General features: G+C 44.7%; 1 protein-coding gene across 9 annotated transcripts in view; it reads right to left on the minus strand.

The window, feature by feature from the left end:
• SLC39A11 (solute carrier family 39 member 11) overlaps positions 1–19647 on the minus strand; it is a 569718-nt gene that overhangs the window by 296176 nt on the left and 253895 nt on the right. For 7 of the 9 annotated variants that reach the window (XM_054459871.2, XM_054459869.2, XM_054459874.2 and 4 more), the window contains one exon: positions 16546–16690. In XM_054459871.2, coding sequence (XP_054315846.2) covers positions 16546–16690 — 145 coding nt within the window. The remainder of the gene's footprint in view (positions 1–16545; positions 16691–19647) is intronic. The other 2 variants (XM_063655393.1, XM_054459872.2) reach the window with 1 other exon arrangement.

Genomic DNA, 19647 nt, shown 5'->3' on the forward strand with positions numbered 1-19647 from the left:
CCAGGAAATGCTGCACTGGGGCTGCACGTGGCAGCCCTGGGCCCAAGAGAGCCTGAGAGAATTCTTTAAGGAGCTGCTGATGCTTAGAAGTGAGAGAGAGGCTGGGGGACCTCACTCTAGCCTTGGATAGAATGGAAGAGGGGCAGATCACCTGAAATAGAAGACAAAGAGGAGTACAGGCCCAAAAAGAGAGGTACAGAGAGAGCTGCAAAGGAGTGAGTGAGAGAGACCAAGAGAAATGGAGAGAGCAAGAAAAAAGACAAGATGAGATGAAACCAAACAGGAAGAGACACCTTGTTAACCAAGTCGAGAAGTACTGGTGGACTGCAGAAGCGAGAGGAAAAGGTTACCATGGCAACACCTTGCAGAAAGCGTAGGCTGTGTAGCTGAGTGAGCCCAGCCAAGAGAGCCGCAGCCACTGATGGCTTCACCTGCTGCTGCATCTGTTCACCCGTGGGACTGTGCCTCGAAGGCTATGCCCAAGCTCCCACTCCCCATCTCCAAGATCTCAGCCCAGAACCCGCTCTCCGTTCATCCACTGCCCCAGACTTTAGTGTCACATGATCCCTTCCCAAATGCACCAGATAGACAGAGGAGGCTGGGGAGCCATGGGCTCAGCTGCACAGCCCCCTCCCCAGGTGTCCTTGTTCTTGGTTCAAGGTTGAGGAATCTTGGAGCGTGACAAAAGTCTTAGCAAGTTACTCAACCCAAACTTTCACACTGCACAACAAGCCTCTCTATAACTTCCCTGACCACTGGTCACCACAACTCTGCTTGAATCCTTTCAGTGACAGGGAGCTCAGCCCACTGCATGACTCAAATGCTTACGACTTCAGCTTTCATTCTCTGATCTAAGACCTTGATTACAACTTGGTAGAGGCAAGGGGGAAGATGAACAGAGTCCACTGTGACTAGTGAACCATGAACCATGCTCCTACCATATGCTGTGACTCAACCCCCAACCCCACGCCCTGCTCTCACCACAGACATGCACGTCTTCTACACTTCTCACTGCAATTCTCTATAATTTATCACATCGATTTTACAGTATATTTTTCCTTAACCCCACATTTGTGCCTACTTCTTTAGGGATGTATCTTTCCACTTCTACCTGAAGAACAACCTGTTCTTTTATTATTATTACTATACTTTAAGTTCTGGGGTACATGTGCAGAATGTGCAGTTTTGTTACATAGGTATACGCATGCCATGGTGGTTTGCTGCACCCATCAACCCGTCACCTACATTAGGTATTTCTCCTAATGTTATCCCTCCCCTACCCCCCACCCCCCCACAGGCCCCGGTGTGTGATGTTCCCCTCCCTGTTTCTATGAAACAACCTGTTCTTTTGGTATGGATTCCTCCATATCCCTGATTCAGAGAGTGTTCGGACCCAAATGTGCTCAATGACTCAATGAGAATCCACACCTGAACCAAAACATTCTCCAAAGTTTCCAATATGGGCATCAAAATCTCCACGGTCTGGGCCAAAAAATTCCTACATCCAGGCTCCATAAGCTCTTTGGCTATTTTTACTGTTGTCCAGACAGAATAACAGCTAACATTCATTGAAAGCATACAATACACTAGGCACTATTCTAAGCATTTTATATGTATTCACTTAGCCTATCTTCCCAAAACTCCGTCTAGCAGCCGCTAAGGAGTCGAGTCAGAATTTAAACCCAGTAAGTATGACTCCAGAACCTATTCTCTGAACTCCAAATCTATACCATTTCTATATTGTGACATCTTTCAGGACAGTGGTGGCTTTTCAAATATGCATACCTTTCATCTACCGAAAACCTACAGATAACATCATACTCAATGTGAAACACTCAATGATTTTCCCCTAACATCAGAAATAAGGCAAGACTGTCTGCTCTTACTCCTCCCTTCAACATTATACTGCAAGTCTTAGCCAGTGCAATCAGGTAAGAAAATGAAATTAATAGCATACAGATTGAAAGGAAGACATAAAACTGTCACTATTCACAGACATGACAGAAAATTCCAAGGAATCTACCAAAAAACTCTTAGAACCAATAAATGAGTTTAGTGAGGTTGGAGGATACACAGCTAGCACATACAAAGTCAATTATGTTTCTATATACTAGCAATGAGCAATTAGAAATTTAAAATACAGTATAATTTAAAATAGTACCATAAAACACTTAGAGGTATAAATCTAACCAAACGGTAGAGTATGTATGATGAAGACCACAAAACACTGATAAAGGAAATCAAAGACTTTGGAGAATATACCATGTTCATAAAATGGAAAACTCGATATTTATTAAGATGTCAATTTTCTCCAAATTGGTTTATGGATTCAGTGCAACCCCAGTCAAAATCCCATTGGGATTTGTTTTTTTGAGATGGAGTCTTGCTTTGTCACCCAAGCCAGAGTGCAGGAGTGCAATCTCTGCTCACTGCAACCTCCGCCTCCCGGGTTCAAGCGATATCTAGCCTCAGCCTCCTAAGTAGCTGGGATTACAGGTGTGCACCACCACACCCAGCTAAGTTTTGTATTTTTAGTAAAGATGGGGTTTCACCATGTTGGCCAGGCTGGTCTCAAACTCCTGACCTCAAGCGATCCACCCGACTCAGCCTCCTAAAGTGCTGGAATTACAGGCGTGAGCCACCATGCCTGGTGCCATTAGGATGTTTTGTAGATATTGTCAAGCTGATTCTAAAATGTGAAAGGAGAAAGGATACGCACAAAAACCACTGAATCAGAATGAAGGGTCCAAAAACAGAACCAAACAAATATGGCTCATGAACTTTTTACAAAAGCAAAAGGATAATTCAATGGAGAAAATACAGTCTTTTCAATAAATGCTGCTGGGACAATTTAACATCCATATGAAAAAAAACTCAACCTTGAACTCTACCTGACACCATATTTTTTTAAAACTTCAAATAGATAGTAGACTTAAATGTAAAACGTAAAACTTTTAGAAAAAAAAATAGGAGAAAACCTTTGCAAACTTGAGTTATGCAAAAAAATTCTTAGACATAACACCAAAAGCACAATTCATAAAACAAAAAAAAGAAAAACTGATAAATTGGCAGTTCATCAAAATTAAAAACTTTCGATCTCCAAAGGCACTGTTAAGAAGAGGGAAAGGCAAGCCAGGGACTGGGAGAAAAAGAAATGCAAATCACATATCTGACAAAGGTCCTCTATGCAGAATACAGAAAAAGAACTCACAGGGCCGGGCACAGTGGCTCACACTTGTAATTCCAGCACTTTGGGAGGTTGAGGCAGATGGATCACCCGAGCTCAGGAGTTCAAGACCAGCCTGACCAATATGGTGAAACTCCATCTCTACTAGAAATACAAAAATTAGCCAGGCAGGGTGGCGTGTGCCTGTAGTCCCAGCTACTCGGGTGGCTGAGGCAGGAGAATTGCTTGAACCTGGGACGCGGAGGTTGCTATGAGCCGAGATTGCACCACTGCACTCCAGCCTGGGCAACAGAGCAACACTCCATCTCAAAATAAAAAACCTCTCAAAACTCTACCATAATTAAACAAATGGATTAAAAAAATAAGCAAAAGATTTTGACACCAAAGAAGATGTACAGATGGCAAATGAGCACATGAAAAGATGCTCAACATCATTAGTCATTAGGGAAATACAAATGAAAGTCACGAGAGACCACTACTACACTCATTAGAATGGCTCAAGTTTTAAAAACAAAACAAAACAAAAAACTGACAAGGCCAAGGGCTAGTGAGGGTGCAGAGCAACTACAACTCTGCTGGGACTGAAGAACGGCATATCCACTTCAGAAAACGGTTTGGAGGTTTCCTATCACATGATCCAGCCATCTCACTCCCAGGTATTTACCCAGGAGAAATGTAAACATATGTTTACACAAAAGCCTGTATGCAAATATTGACAGACGTTTCATTCATAATTGCTGAAAAATCAGAAAACAACACAAATGTCCTTCAACTGGTGAAAGTAAACAAATTGTGTTGTATCCACAACGATGGAATACTACTCAGCCTTAAAAAGGAACACACTGTTGATACTTGCACCGTAATGAAGTTCTCTGAAATGCATGATGCCAAGTGGAAAGAAGTTAGATCCAAAAGGCTACATACTGTATGAGTCTGGAAGAAGCAAAAATATAGGGGCAGAGAACAGCTCAGAGGTCGCCAGAGGTTAAACAAAAGGGAAACAGGGATGGGTTGGGGGTAGGGTTTGACTACAAGGGGCCAAGAGGCAGCTCAAGGGAATTTGGGGAGGTGATGGAACTCTCCTATGGTGATGGTTACACAAATCTGTGCATTTCTTAAAAACTCATGGAACTGTACTCCAAAAGAATGAGCTTTATGATATATTAATTTAAAAAATAAATTTTTAAAAATATTCATGCCCTTCATCACCTAAGCAATTCTTTTGGAGACAGAGTCTCACTCTGCAGCCCAGGCTGGAGTGCAAAGGCACGATCTTGGCTCATGGCTACCTCTGCCTCCCGGGTCCCGGTTCAAGCAATTCCTGCCTCAGCCTCCTGAGTAGCTGGGATTACAGGCACGCACCACCATGCCCAGCTAATTTTTTTTTGTATTTTCGTAGAGACGGGGTTTCACCATGTTGGCCAGGCTGGTCTTGAACTCCTGACCTCATGATCCACATGCCTCGGCCTCCCAAAGTGCTGGGATTACAGGCATGAGCCACTGTGCCTGGCTATCACCTCAGCAATTCTTGAAATGGCCATGAAGGCTGGGCACAGTGGCTCACACCTATAATCCCAGCACTTTGGGAGGCCAAGGCAGGGGGATCGCTTGAGCTAAGGAGTTTGAGACCAGCCTGGCCAACATGGCGAAACCCTGTCCCTACTAAAAAATACAAAAATCAGCTGGGCGTGGTGGTATTCACCTGTAATCCCAGCTACATAGGAAACTGAGGCACAGAAATCATTTGAACCCAGGAGGCAGACATTGTGGTGAGCCGAGATTACACCACTGCATTCCAGCCTGGGCGACAGAGCGAGATGCTGTCTCCAAAACAAGCAAACAAAAAAGAAATGACCAGGGAGCTTGGACTGTCGCAATTTGTATTTCATAGGGTTTTTGAGAAGTTGCACATTTTCCAAGATGATCCCAATGTGGAGTGTGGCTTATACTAATGAACTAATGAATCCTGGCATCCTTGTTTTGGTGAGACCACAGGGTATAGCTACAGGTTATGGCAGTATCTCATCTGAAAAAAAGTAAAAAAAAAAAAAAAAAAAAAAAAAATTCCCCTGGCAATTACCCTGGGAACAAACAGGAGATCCTAGGAAAGGCAATGGAAATTTGGAAGGCAAGTCTTGGCCAGGCCTCACTTTCTTTATCCAAGGTGGTGGAAATGGCCTTTCTCTGGGCAGGCAGGTCTGAAGACCTGAGAAAAACCAAACCTCAAACTCTACCTCTAAAGACATGGAACTAAGTAAGAACCTAGCCCTGGAGCCAGACAGGGACTCTCCCTGAGAACAGCAGTTCCCAACCTTTTTGGCACCAGGGACTGGTTTTATGGAAGATAATTTTTCTACACATAGGAGGTGGGGGGTAGGGGGTGGTTTCAGGATGAAACTGTTCCACCTCCGATCATCACGCATTAGATTCTCATAAGGAAGGCGCAACCTAGATCCCTCACACGCACAGTTCACAACAGGGTTCTTGCTCCTGTGAGAATCTAATGCTGCTGTTGATCTGACTGGACTTGGAGCTCAGACAGTAATGCTCGCTTGCTCACCACTCACCCCCCACTGCATAGCCCAGTTCCTAACAGGCCACAAACCCATATGGTCTGCTGCCCAGGGGTTGGGGACCCTTGCGGTAGAGGGTCCCAAGAGGTTAGCAAGCGCCAGTGGGCTCTGAGGGCTGCCTTTGCCATGGCCAGCTGATATCCTTCTCTCTTTGTTATTTATTATATTTGCTCATCCTCATACCTTTAATAAAATCTCACTGGCAGTCGGGCATACTGGCTTATGCCTGTAATCCCAGCACTTTGGGAGGCTGAGGCGGGTGGATCGCCTGAGCTCAGGAGTTCAAGACCAGCCTGGCCAACATGGTGAAACCACCCCCCTCCCTGGTGTCTACTAAAAAAAGTACAAAAATTAGCTGGGCATGGTGGGTGCATGCCTGTAATCCCAGCTACTCGGAAGACTGAGGCAGGAGAATCGCCTGAACCTGGGAGGCAGAGGTTGCAGTGAGCCGAGATTGCGCCACTGCACTCAAGTCTGGGCAACAGAGAGAGAGTCCGTCTAAATAAATAAATAAAATAAATAAATAAATAAATAATAAATCTCGCTGGCCAGCTGGCCTCAGAAGGGCTGTAAGGCAGTAAAGGCATGATTTGTGCTACAGAGGAGTTAGGAAAGCTGGCCCACTAAGGCCGGCACAGTGGTGGGACCCACTTATAGGATTGCTAGTGGTTTATATAGCTTTCATGCTGAACCATACAAAACGGCCTCATATTTGTTTCCCCAGGAGGGCCGAATCTCCTTGAAGGCACGTGTCTCCTGGCTTTATGTGTACGACAGGGCCTTCCCTACTGGAAAGGGCACAACCAATTCACTAAGATTGACTTGAGCAAACCTCACCGAGGGAGAAACCGCTAGGTGAGCCTGGTCTCCTGGGGGAAAAGAGCAGACACTTCTGGCTCACCACATCTAAGAGCTATAAGAGATCAATTCATGCACTTCTCTCCTCTGCCATCCTCCCGGAATGCCTCTGCCTCCCAGCAAGCTCATGGTGAGTTTGTGTAATCAAGTTGGCAAACAGAGAGAGTGAATTCTGTTTCAGAGACCTAAGCTGGGAGTTGCTGGCAAATCCCTGAACATCAGCTCCAAAATGTTATGACCCTCAAAATCACGTTTCAACTCTGAAAATCATGTTTCCTTGAGACGACTGATTTAGTTTTCAGATATGCAGAGCTATTTTCTTTCTCTGGACCCAGGAGGGAAAATACACCAGAGAGAAGAAAGCAGAACAGAATGCTAGCATACATGCAACCCAGAGAGGAGACAGAGGGTTGAACAGGATAAAGCAATCGCAGGTCGAGTGGAGCATATCCCTGATTCCTTTCTTTAGGGAAGTGCTACATGGGCCCCATCCCAAAGGTTAGGGCTGTTCTGCACTCCACACAGGTTCGAAGCCTAGTTCCACATCTTCCTCCTAACCCTTTCCTTCTCAAAGGCTGACTATTCCAGTAACTGCTGTCAATTTCCTCCCAGCTTCACAGGCTCAAACCCAGGCTTCTGTTCCTTATTAGGCTCTTTTAGTAACAGGCAAGAGATCGACATGGGAGTGAATACATGGAAAGGACTCCTAAAGATCCCAAGCACTCAAAATCAACGTGCTACCCTGTTGCGTCCCCAGAAGGAGCTTCTGCAAAAATAACTTCTGCAAAACAAAGCAAAATAATAACATGAAAGGTGCCCAGGCTGTGTGGCTTCAGGCACAGACTCTTAAATCTTCGACTAATAAAAGCCTGGCAGGAATATCCTAATGAAGGCTGGTGCTACCCAAGCCACTTGTCTATTCTTTCTGCTTCCCTAAAGCACATTAAAAACACATTTTCCAGTTTAATAGACTTACAAGCTGAAATGAATGTGTCAGAACGCTTATAAATATGATAGAACCCGCTAACCAAGCAAATGTTAAATTTTGCATAAGGAGACTGTATCCCTAACTCCTCAGTAGACACTTAATGAATATTTCAAACAAAGCACCCCGGCAGCTGCTGTAAGGGCTCCAGATGAATTAAGTGGACTTTTATTACTGCCAGGACTCATCCTCTTGCTTCCTCTCATTTTATCCATCTTCCTCCTTTGTACAAGACAAACATGGCACCTCAGACGAACCAAGCTCCTGAAGTCTGGTCATGGAGTGATCAGAGTATGGGGTTGGTCAATGTACAGTGCTGAATACTGTCCCCCGCCAAAATTCATGTCTAGCCAGAACCTCAGAATATGATCTTACCTAGGCAGGGCACGGTGGCTCACGCCTATAATCCCAGAACTCCAGGAGGCCGAGGCGGGTGGATCACCTGAGGTCAGGAGTTCGAAACCAGCCTGGCCAACATGGTGAAACCCCATCTTCACTAAAAATACAAAAATTAGTTGGGGGTAGTGGCGTACACCTGTTTCCAGCTACTCAGGAGGCTGAGGCAGGAGAACTGCTTGAATCTGGGAGGCGGAGGTTGCAGTGAGCTGAGATCGCGCCACTGCACTCCAGTCTGGTGACAGAGTGAGGTTCCATCTCAAAAAAAAAAAAAAAAAAAGAATATGACCTTATCTAGAAATTTGCAGATGTAATTAGTTAAGAAGCAGTCATACAGGATTAAGTGAGCCCTAAATCCAATGACTGGTGTCTTTACGAGACAAAGGATAGGGAGTTTTGGACATAGACACACTTCACAGACACACACAGGGATGAAGGCCATGTCACAATGTGGCAGAGATTGAATTGATGCAGCTACAAGCCAGGAAACTCTGGGAGCCAAAAGAAGTTAGAGAATTTCCCTAGAATTTTCAGACAGAGTGTGGCCCTGCTGACACCTTGATTTCAGACTTCCGGCCTCCAAAACTGTAAGGGAATACGTTTCTGCTGTTTTAAGCCACTCTGTATAGTACAAGATAACCATCCCTTCTCTGAAGGGACCAGAGTGTTTCAGATTTTTCAGATTTTGGAATATTTGCATTATTTTACCAGCATTATTTACCAGTTGAGCATCCCAAATCTGAAAATGTGAAATCCGAAATGTTCCAAGGAGCATTTCCTTTGAGCATCACGTCAGCATTCAAAAGGTTTTGGATTTGGGAGCATTTCGGATCTTGGATTTTCGGATTTGAGACGCTCAATATGTACTTTGTTGTGACAGCAACAGGAAACTTACACAGTCAGGAGAGAACTTCTACACATTCAGATGTGTATTGCAATTACTTCCCCAGAAGTTACCTGAGCCGACTGCTTCAGGTGACAGTGGAAGCGGTCATCCCTTTAACGGTGCCATCCCTTTAACTTCATGATAGCATAGATGTACACCTGCCAGCAGTCTTAAAAGATCAGACTTAGAGCCATCTGACTTTTTTTTTTTTCTTTTTTGAGACGGAGTTTCGCTCTTGTCACCTAGGCTGGAGTGCAATGGCGTGGTCTCAGCTCACTGTAACCTCTACCTCCCAGGTTCAAGTGATTCTCCTGCCTTAGCCTCCCATGTAGCTGGGATTACAGGCATGTGCCAACACGCTCGGCTAATTTTTGTATTTTTAGTAGACACGGGGTTTCACCATGTTGACCAGGCTGGTCTCGAACTCCTGACCTTAGGTGATCCACCCGCCTCGGCCTCTGGAACTGCTGGGATTACAAGCATGAGCCACCGCGCCCAGCCCTGACTTTCTTTCTCGCTGCACTCTTTGAGTAACTTTTCAACTTCACTCTACTCTTTTTTTATCCTGCATACTCCGCATTCCCAGCCCATGCAGGTATGAGGCTAACGTAAGGAGGCAGCCATGCAGTGAGAGAATCTAGAAGGCAGAAACAAAGAGAACTCCTTTCTCCTGCCACCTGGAATTCCTTGACGCTAACTACTATCTGTGGAAGACAACTCCTCAAAAAATTGTTCAGCGCAACTATGGCCTGAATCACGTCCCCCGCTTCAAATTTCTATGTTGAAGCCCTAACGCCCAGTACCTAAGAATGTAACCGTAAGGGAGATAGGATTTTTAAAGTGTTAATAAGGTTAAAATGAGGTCATTAGAGTGGGCCCTAATCCAATATGACTGGTGTCCTTATAAGAAAAGGAGATTGGGACACCGACAGGCACAGAGGAAAGACCATGCTTTGGGAGGCCGAGGTGGGTGGATAGCTTGAGCCCAGGAGTTCAAGACCAGCCTGAGCAACATGGCAAAATGCCATCTCTACAAAAAATACAAAAATTAGCCAGGTGTGGTGGTGCGCTCCTGTAGTCCCAGCTACTCCGGGGGCTGAGGTGAGAGGATAGCTTGAGCCCAGGAGGTTGAGGCTACAGTGAGCCATGATCGCACCACTGCACTCCAGCCTGGGTGACACAGTGACACCCTGTCTCGATAAAAAGACAGACCATGTGAAGTCACAGGGAGACAACAGCCATCTACCAGCCAAGGAGAAAGGCCCAGAAGAAACCGACCAATCTTGCCAACTATTAGTCTTGGACTTCCAGCCTCCAGAACTGTGAAAAAAATAAATTTCTGCAGTTTAAGCCACCCGGTTTGTGGTATTTTGCTACAGCAGCCCTAGCAAACACATGTAAGTGCCAAATTGCCTCTAGCCTCATGCCACATGAAAATTTGCTCTGAAATTACTGCCTGGCTTAGAAAATCAGGACTGTGTTTTTTTTTTTTGAAAGGCAGAAGCAGATAAAGTGCTATTTGAGTGCTCCATATTAGGCAAAATAGAACACTCTTCAGAAGCAAAAGACTCTATAAAGTGTACCCACCCTGATAATGTTCCCATGAGCTAGGACACTAACGGTCTCATGCTGCCTGCACAGAGCCCTGTCCAAGAAGGTATCTCTGCATTGTTTATTTAATATCCAGATGCGAAAAAGCTTCTGGCAGTTATTATTATTAAGCCCTTTGCCCTCCTGCAAAATATTTTTGTGCAGCACATTTTAACACTGGTTTGCTTCATTCTATTTATTTATTTATTTATTTATTTATTTATTGAGACAGAGTCTCACTCTGTCGCCCAGGCTGGAGCGCAGTGGTACAATCTCAGCTCACTGCAGCCTCTGCCTCCTGGGTTCAAGTGATTCTCTTGCCTCAGCCTCCCAAGTAGTTGTGATTACAGGCGTGTGCCACCACGCCTGGCTAATTTTTGTATTATTATTATTTCTTTTTAGTAGAGACAAGGGTTTTACCATGTTGGCCAGGCTGGTCTCGAACTCATGACCTCAGGTGATCCACCTGCCTCAGCCTCCCAAAGTGCTGGGATTACAGGTGCATTCTCATGCTTTAAATAAAGAAACCCAGGTTACAGGTCTTAGCCCAGAAAGGAGGTAGCAGCCAGGGCCTACCTATTTTTCAGTTCCTAGATAACTCCTCTCAATTGGGCCAGGACAAGATTTTAAAGTCTCCCCTAACCAAGCAGATACAGGGAAAAAAATAAATAAATAAAACTCTGATTGCCAAAACCACATGCCAAGAAATTATATCTACATGAACTGTTGTGAAAATACTCTTTCATTTTTAGAGATCTTACCAATAAAAAGTCAAAATTAATAACATCTCAGAGACTTCCCCAAACACATTATTTCGGAAACCTAGTTATAAACCTCAGAATTTCTCCTAGGAGTTACACCACACTCTCGATCAAATTTAAGATCACTAAATTTGACTGGAAATATCAGTGACAAAAGGAACATGTCCTTCAGGAAGACATGGAAAGTTAGAAGATACAGAAAAAGAAAGGTAATAGGAACTGTGAAGCTGTTTAAATAAGTTGTCTTTGCTTCCCTAGACTTAGGCTATTCCAAGCAGTTTTAGTGCCAAGGAAAATTGGGAGTGGAATGTACGTGGCTGAGCTTATAGCGAGAACCAGCTGCTTCAGAGAAGAGATTGCATCCCACACAGCCTGGCTGCCCTCCCTAAGCCCCACACGTTATGTCTAAAAAAATGCAATCCTCCAAAGGCTAGCCAGTGTGAAAACCCACCTACTGGGTTCATTGTTGAACTAGAGAAACTGTTCCCAGTCAACAGACAAACACATAAGCAGTAGTAAAACATGAAGTCAATGGCCAATACCTGCCTGTTCTTCAGTTCATCAAATCTTTTTCCAAAGGCACCTAAGGGAGGATGTTTAACAGGGAAAATGGGAGAAAAGGATGATTCCAAATACAAGATTAAAAGAGGACACTGTGATACCTGGAGAAGAGAGAGTGTCTTGAGGTGGAAGAAGGGGATCAAAGAGCACCTGAACTCCATCGTGTTCCCGAACAGGACAAACCCTGGGGTTGCTGATCCGGGGTTGGGCACTTGAGAAGCTTGAGTTAGAAAGGAAAATCATCTCCTGCAAGACCATTTCCACAGGAAGAGTGCCACGCAGCAAATCAGAAGCAGAACCAATAAGGAATTCAAGATTTTAGAGTAGAAAACAAAGACACTTAGCTAATGGCCAGTGACTGCAGTTCTATAATCTATAATCCACTTGACACCAGCTTGGCATCAGTTTCATTTTGCAAAACATGGCTTCGATAACTGCATCAGATCTGCAAGGCTGTGTAGGTAGAATTCTTATTGCCAAGTGAATTTTCCTATAAGAATAGGGCATTAAGAGAAAAATCTGTTTCTTACCTGAGTGTCGCACGGCTTACGCTTCCCTGACTTGAGTACCCATTCACTTTTTCCCCCAACACTTCAGAAAGATTTACAGAAAATGCACAGATGGCACCTCACAACTGAGTAATCTCCTAAAGTAAATCCACCTCTTGCTCTACCAGAAAATAATGCCTTCTCCTGGTCTTTCCACAGATACACAAAATGATAGGCAATTCTCCTATGCTAATAGACCAATGAAATTCACCAATAATAATAGTGATGACAAAGTTCACTAGTGAAGAGTATCTATAACTGCATCAGACCAATCTGGTTCAACTTTTATGTAACAAAGCTGTGAGCTGCTTTTCAGTTGCCATGGACCCTCAGGTCATGTAACCTGAGCATGCTCAGATGAACCAAGTGTACAACCACAGGGGGAACCTAAGTGCTGGGACAGAGGAGTGGGACTGAATTAAGAAGCAGACACCACATGACAGCATCCAGGATCCAATCAGATTGAACTCTGGCATCACCCCATGGCAGGATCCAATCAGATAATGCCTCCTAACATCACCTCATTGCAAGATCCAATCAGATCACACCTCATTACTTATGCTTATAAAACCCAACCCAACCCCTAGCTCAGGGAGACAGATTTGGGCATTCCCTCCTGTCTCCCTGCCAGTTGACTTGACTCCCAATAAAGCTGTTCTTCTCTCAAAAGCCAGTGCCATGGTATTGGCCTCTGTGTGCGTCAGGCAGCAAGCCCATTGATGCTTGGTAACATTTCAACTTCCTCCCCCAGAACATACTGCATATTTAAATGGGGCAATTAACAATTAGTAAGAGAATCAACTGATTCACTTTTAACTACCTTCTCTTTAGCCTACAGAGGATGCTACGAAGAAAAGAAGAAAACTCAACTTGACAGCTGAGTGGGGACAACCGAGACAGAGAAGCCCAAGATCTTGAACAACACTGGGGGTATGCAGCCATCTGGGGTGTGATGAAATATAACTTATAGTCCCTTGCCTTTCAAACACACACACACACACACACACACACACACACACACACACAGAGACTTTGCATAAAATGTCAAGAGGCTCGTGAGTCCTTTGGTACTCATGCATGGAGCCCAGATATAAAGAACTTCTGGCCTGATTTCTAGAATTTACTCAACACTATAACTGTCCACAGAGATGTAGATACTAAAATGCTCTGTGCCACATTCTTTGTAATAGCAAAGCAACAGAATTAACCTCATGGGCATCCAGAGAGGGCTAATTAGGTAGCATCATGGCCAATAACAAGAATGGGATGGATCTATGAGCACCCCAGGAAAAAAATACCCAAGGGTACTGTTAAGTGCAAAAACACACAATATAGGACAATGGGTCAGGTGTGATTATATAAACATAATAATTCTGAAAGGATGCACAAGAAACTAGAAATGATGTTTGTGTCTGAGATGGGAGGACTGGACCATAAGGGATTTGAAGGTGGAAGAAAAATTACTTTTAGCTGATGTCATTATATTTTTAATTAAAAGAAAGCTAATTGGAGATGGATGCATGGATGGATGGATGGATGGGAGAAAGAATGAAAGAAAGAGAGACTGACAGATTTAAAGGAACTTCTTCTGGCCTACCTAAGTCCCAAAATATCCCCAGCCTTGAGAATAGTTGATATCAGAAAACACTGCACACTAAGACCTAAATAGGAAAGTATCTCATAAATGCTTTTCCCAGCTCAGGCTGCCATCACTGCTGCTGCTCCTCAGAGCAGCTGAACTCCTCTCCCAGAGTGTGGCCTTTCTAGCTCTTCCTCTGGCCGAACCAATTATGGGACATTACAACAGCAGCACCAATATTATGTTTTAAAGGCTAATGTTATTCACTAAATACCCATTAAACCAATCTCCTTGCTCCATTTATAGCAAGCTTAAGGACAAATCCAGATGGTACAAATAATGCATATTCAGGCTCGATCTGCATGAAGCCAGTCATCAAATAGCCATTATCAGTTTTGGAGTCCTCAGCTGCCTGACACCCACAGGCGTGTCCAGGTGAGAAGAACAGCGACCTTTCAAGAGATGGCTGGGAGATCATCTCTGTGCTTCCCCAAGAGCTGCATTTGCCTTTGTAGCTGAACAGCTAGCAACGGTTACAAGGGTTGCTTGGTAACCTGGTAACAGGCTGTGCCTAGTGTTCTTGAGCAGGGGGACTGGATTACAACTCCCTCCCACACACCTCACTCCCCTACCACTTAACTCTGGGTTGGCCAAGAAGACCCAGCAGTCCCCAGAGGCTGTCCTGCAGAGCCAACTCCCCTGACCCTGTCCTGGCTGTGGCTCCACTGGAAAATGTCCATCCAAGGGTTTGCCAGTTTTTACCTTTTTTGACTGACAGGCACTGAATTCACTGTACCACCTTCCCCCAACCCCACCAGCCCATGGCCCTGAAGATAGAAAAATCAGATAAAGTCTGGCCAACTTTTATATCCTAGAGAAGGCTCAGAATCAGGATCATAAGGTCTTCAAAGGGGAACCCAGGAGCCCAGCATAGTCATGTTAGTGAAAACAGACAGAAAAGGCCTGTGGCCTTGTGTTCAGAACTCGGCATGAAAAATGACAAGTTTTACTTGAATACAGTGCTCTACTGTGTCACCAGACAGTCCTTGACTATGTTCCAGTAAAAAGAGACGATGATACCTAAAGCGTTCTGATGGGTATAAGTGACAAGTGTGATTGGAGGCAGGAGGAAGATTTGTCGTTCTAACCCTCTATGATTTAAGCTCACATTGGATGAAATTTTTATTTCCTGGTTCCATCCCACATAGGAAGTTGTGGGTGGCAGCGAGGATTAACCCAAATGGAGGAGACATTTGAGTTCTCCATGAATAATTCATGCAGGACATAATCTGAACACAGATACCAGAGCCCTGGCTGCAGCATAGCTGTAACTGTTGTACTTTTGCTCTCCCTAAGGAGTAGAGATCATCTTAGCATAGAGACGGCAAAAAGATTCAATTAAAATGCCAGCATGGAAATGGGAAAGGACTGTTCTCCCTGAAATCACTCCTGTGAACACAGTGACTGGTCACCAATTTGCTTTTCCTTAACTCACTCAGGAGAGCACTCCACATAAGTGAGGAGGGGCCCATTCTCCACAGCATCTTGGCATGGTTTTCATCCCTGGGGTCTTGCAGGATTAAATGGGGAACTTCTTACATAAATCCAAAGGGGAAAAAAAGGCATCCAACTCTCCTCATGCTCATTGGCCCTTAAACTAGCCAAGTGTCCTTAGTAAACAATGAGAGGCAAGAAGGAGAGGTGTCTGACCCCAAGGTTGGAAAACAACGTATTGCATTCCATCTTCAACGACTTCTCAAAGGGCAACAGCCCACTCTGCGCCTCTCCCCACCGAGCTTCAGTAATTGCTATCTGATTCCTCTTGAGGGACGCATTCCCTCTAACTCAGAGAAAAGGCATGACTATGCTGTCAGCGTCTTTAGCTTTTCTGGCTCCAAACGGAATCAGTGAGAGAAACATCCACAGTTGGCTGGGTGCGGTGGCTCATGTCTGTAATTCCAGCACTTTAGGAAGCCGAGGCGGGCAGATCACCTGAAGTCAGGAGTTCAAGACCAGCCTGGCCAAATTGGTGAAACATCATCTCTACTAAAAGTACAAAAAATTAGCCAGGAGTGAAACTGTAGTCCCAGCTACTTGGGAAGTTGAGGCAGGAGAATCCCTTGAACCTGAAAGGTGGAGGCTGCAGTGGGCCGAGATCATGCCACTGCACTCCAGCCTGAGCGACAGAGCAAGACTCCATCTCGGGGAAAAAAAAAAAATCCACAGCAGTCTCCCCAGGTAAATCAAAAAGATGTAAATTACAACACAAATGAAAAGGAGTATTCAGGGTTCATCAGAGAGGGGGACACTGAGGGACAAATGCTGGTACTCTCTAACCCAAAGCAGCCCCATCACCATCAGAGTGACCCCACTGTCCACCTGTCCAAGTTGAAAAGATGATCAAAAGGTACCGTTACCTCCTGTAGACTAAGCATGCAGTTTGGACAACAAATGAGAAATGAAGGTGCTGGGCCAGATGCCAGTTTAGCTCCATGCAGTAGTAGGGTGAGTGATTCGGAGGGATAAGACAGTGCCTGGCATTTCTCTCACTATTCATCCTACCACCAGCCCCCATGTCCATATTGCCTGACTCAGCTCAGTGTCTGCAGCAAAGAGCTTGCCTGAAAGAAGCCCAGCTCTACCTATCCGGATGGAAAGTTCACTCTCAGGGAAGAGCAGCGTGGGACCCTCAGGATCAGACTTCTTATTCATCAACGTAGAGCCGAAGTTCAGTGCCAGGGCCGTCTGGGGATCTTCTGCTGCACCCTGAAACAAGAAGCAGTAACATCACTAGAGCACCACTACTGTGTTAATTCCCCAGATGCTTCTGGCTCATGGGTGCTGAGGCAACTTGCCAATCTCTGCCAAGACCACCACAGCTGAGCCAGCCCTCCGGCCAACCCAGATGCCAGGCCATGCTGGGTCTTCAGGAAGATGACAAACTTTCCAGGTATAGCACTTTAGTGGTTACAAAAAAGAAAAAAACAACACGATCTAAAAAGTCAGTGCTGATCCTAAAAATGGGGAAAATATATACCAGGAAAGATTGGACCCAAACACCAAAACTCCACTGCAAGCGTCATTGCCGCACACACACAAAACCCCACTGCAAGCGCCATCGCCGCACACACACAAAACCCCACTGCAAGCGTCATCACTGCACACACACAAAACCCCACTGCAAGCACCATCGCCACACACACACACAAAACCCCACTGCAAGAGTCATCACTGCACACACAAAACCCCACTGCAAGCGTCATCACTGCCACGCAAATAAGCAATGAAGTTGGTTCCTGACCTATCAAAAGAAGTCCATATGGCAGGTTCACATAAATGGCAGTCTCAGTACAGGAATCATGGTCAACTTATTTAGGAATTCACCATCTCCACATCTTCACGTGTCTTATGAGATCAAAAGAGGAATCCAAACAAAAGCATCTCAAAGGAAGGAAGCAGTGCGAGTTGCAGAGAATGCACACATATTTAGAGTTAACTCCAGATGACCTTAAAACAATCATGTCATTCTTCAGCTTTGTCCTAATTAGTTAAGCACTGATCAGTTTGACTGTTTCGCATTAACCAGGCAAAATCGTGCATTTGATCCTCACATTTATTTGACAAATATTAATCAACTGCCAACCCTGTGGATATTTAGTGAAAGAGACAAAGTCCTGGTTCTTCTGAAGCTTGTGTTCCACTTGGGAGTAAATAAATGAATCCATAATGGGGTGGTAAGCTTCTCTTCCAAAGGCATCATCTGGAAGCCCCAACCCCGCTGACCACTTACAAATGCACAGGATCTCAACAGGAACAACAAGGCAGAGGAGAGACTCAACCAACTACACAAGCACCTCCACTTTCATCCAAACACCTCAAAGCTAAGGAAAGGGACGCAGAATCATCTCAATTGGCAAAAAATGTAGATATTTCTTGAAAACTAGGTGTCTCTGTCTGTTCAGGCTGCCATAAAATAAAATACCATATACTGGGCAGCTTTTTTTTTTTTTTTTTTTTTTTTTGAGACAGAGTTTCACTCTGTCACCCAGGCTAGAGTGCAGTGGTGCAAGCTCAGCTCACAGCAACCTCTGCCCCACCGTGTTCAAGCAATTCTCCTGCCTCAGCCTCCCGAGTAGCTGGGATTACAGGCACTCACCACCATGCCCGGCTAATTTTTATGTTTTTAATGGAGATAGGGTTTCACCATGTTGGCCGGGCTGGTCTCAAACTCCTGACCTCAAGTGATCCACCTGCCTCGGCCTCCCAAAGTGCTGGGATTACAGGTGTGAGTCACTGCACCCAGCCAGCTTTTAAACAACAGAAATGTATCACAGTTTCTGGAGGCAGGAAATTCCAATCAAGGTACCAGCAGAGTCAGTGACTGGTGAGAGCCTGCTTCTTGGTTCACGATGGCACAGGCTAGCTATGGAAGGGGCAACGGGTCTCTTTCACACGTCTTTTATTACAGCATTAATCCCACTCATGAGGGTTCTACCCTCATAATCCAATGATCACCCAAAGGTCCCGCCTCCTAATACAATCACTGTGGCAGTTAGGATTTCAACATAGGAATTCTGAGGGGATGCAAACATTTTCAGGCCACAGCACCAAGCAAAAATAGGTCCAAACAAACAAAGTTTTCATTTAAAATACGTGTCTCTAATGCGGGAGAGGAGAAGGCTTAAAATCTAATCACATAAATGCATCCATTTATTTAAAAAAATACTAAAACAATTTTCTTGGATAAGTTCCTTTCATGAAGGAATCTCACAAAAGGGATACCAGGCTGCTGTGACTGATACACACACACACACACACACACACACACACACACACACACACACACACACACACCCCTTCTTGTTTTTTCACTGTCATGATGATGAGAGTTAAGAAAGAGAACCTAATGATTCAGATCTTTTATTTCATTATCTGCTTGCAACCAAATGTTGAAAATGAACACATAAGCCCTTCCTCTCATCTATTCTCATTTGTCTAGACATCCCTATTGTCATCATTTATTTGCGATGTCCTCTGTGAATGTCCTTTAATAAAGGTGCCAACACCCCCATGTAACTTTGTTTAAACTAAACAAACAAACAAAAAAAAGCCTCCTGCCCCTGTTTGAGCTACCCTTGTACAAGTTTTCAGTTCCCTTTGGGTATCCACCCCTTCTGTCACATAAAGGCAGCTGCCCTGCAGTATTACGGTTAAGGTAGACCTACAGATGGCCAGAATCCTGGGAACAGAGAGGCTTTGGGAAGGCCGGTCTCTGCCTCTGTAGAAACCCCCCTCCCTAACCCTGCTGACACCTGGTGTCTGTGTGATATGCCACGGACCATGAAGTCACAGCTCTTTGTTTATATGCTTTAATTATTTCTAATTCTACATCTCCGGCTGACATCCAAGGAATCATTGCAGCAATAAAAGATATGTTTCACTATGAAAGTATGTCAGCTGATTTTCCTTCCTTTGTCTTCTTTCTTTTTATAATGTGATTGATGTGTAACTGGGGGAAGGAATAGAAGGAGAACCATTTCATTACAGAAGAAATGCCGCAGCATTAATACGCATTAAGCTGCAACTGTGTGTTTGATTGAAGCCCATCTGGTAAGGTGCAGCTTGCAGAGACCCTGGTTTTCATTTAGAACATTTGTTTTCAATTATGTGATTTTTGTTCCCCCCACCCAGAAGACACTGAACACTGGGCATTTTGGAATGTC

The sequence above is a fragment of the Pongo pygmaeus genome, chromosome 19 (genome assembly GCF_028885625.2).
Source record: "Pongo pygmaeus isolate AG05252 chromosome 19, NHGRI_mPonPyg2-v2.0_pri, whole genome shotgun sequence".
Taxonomy (NCBI): domain Eukaryota; kingdom Metazoa; phylum Chordata; class Mammalia; order Primates; family Hominidae; genus Pongo; species Pongo pygmaeus.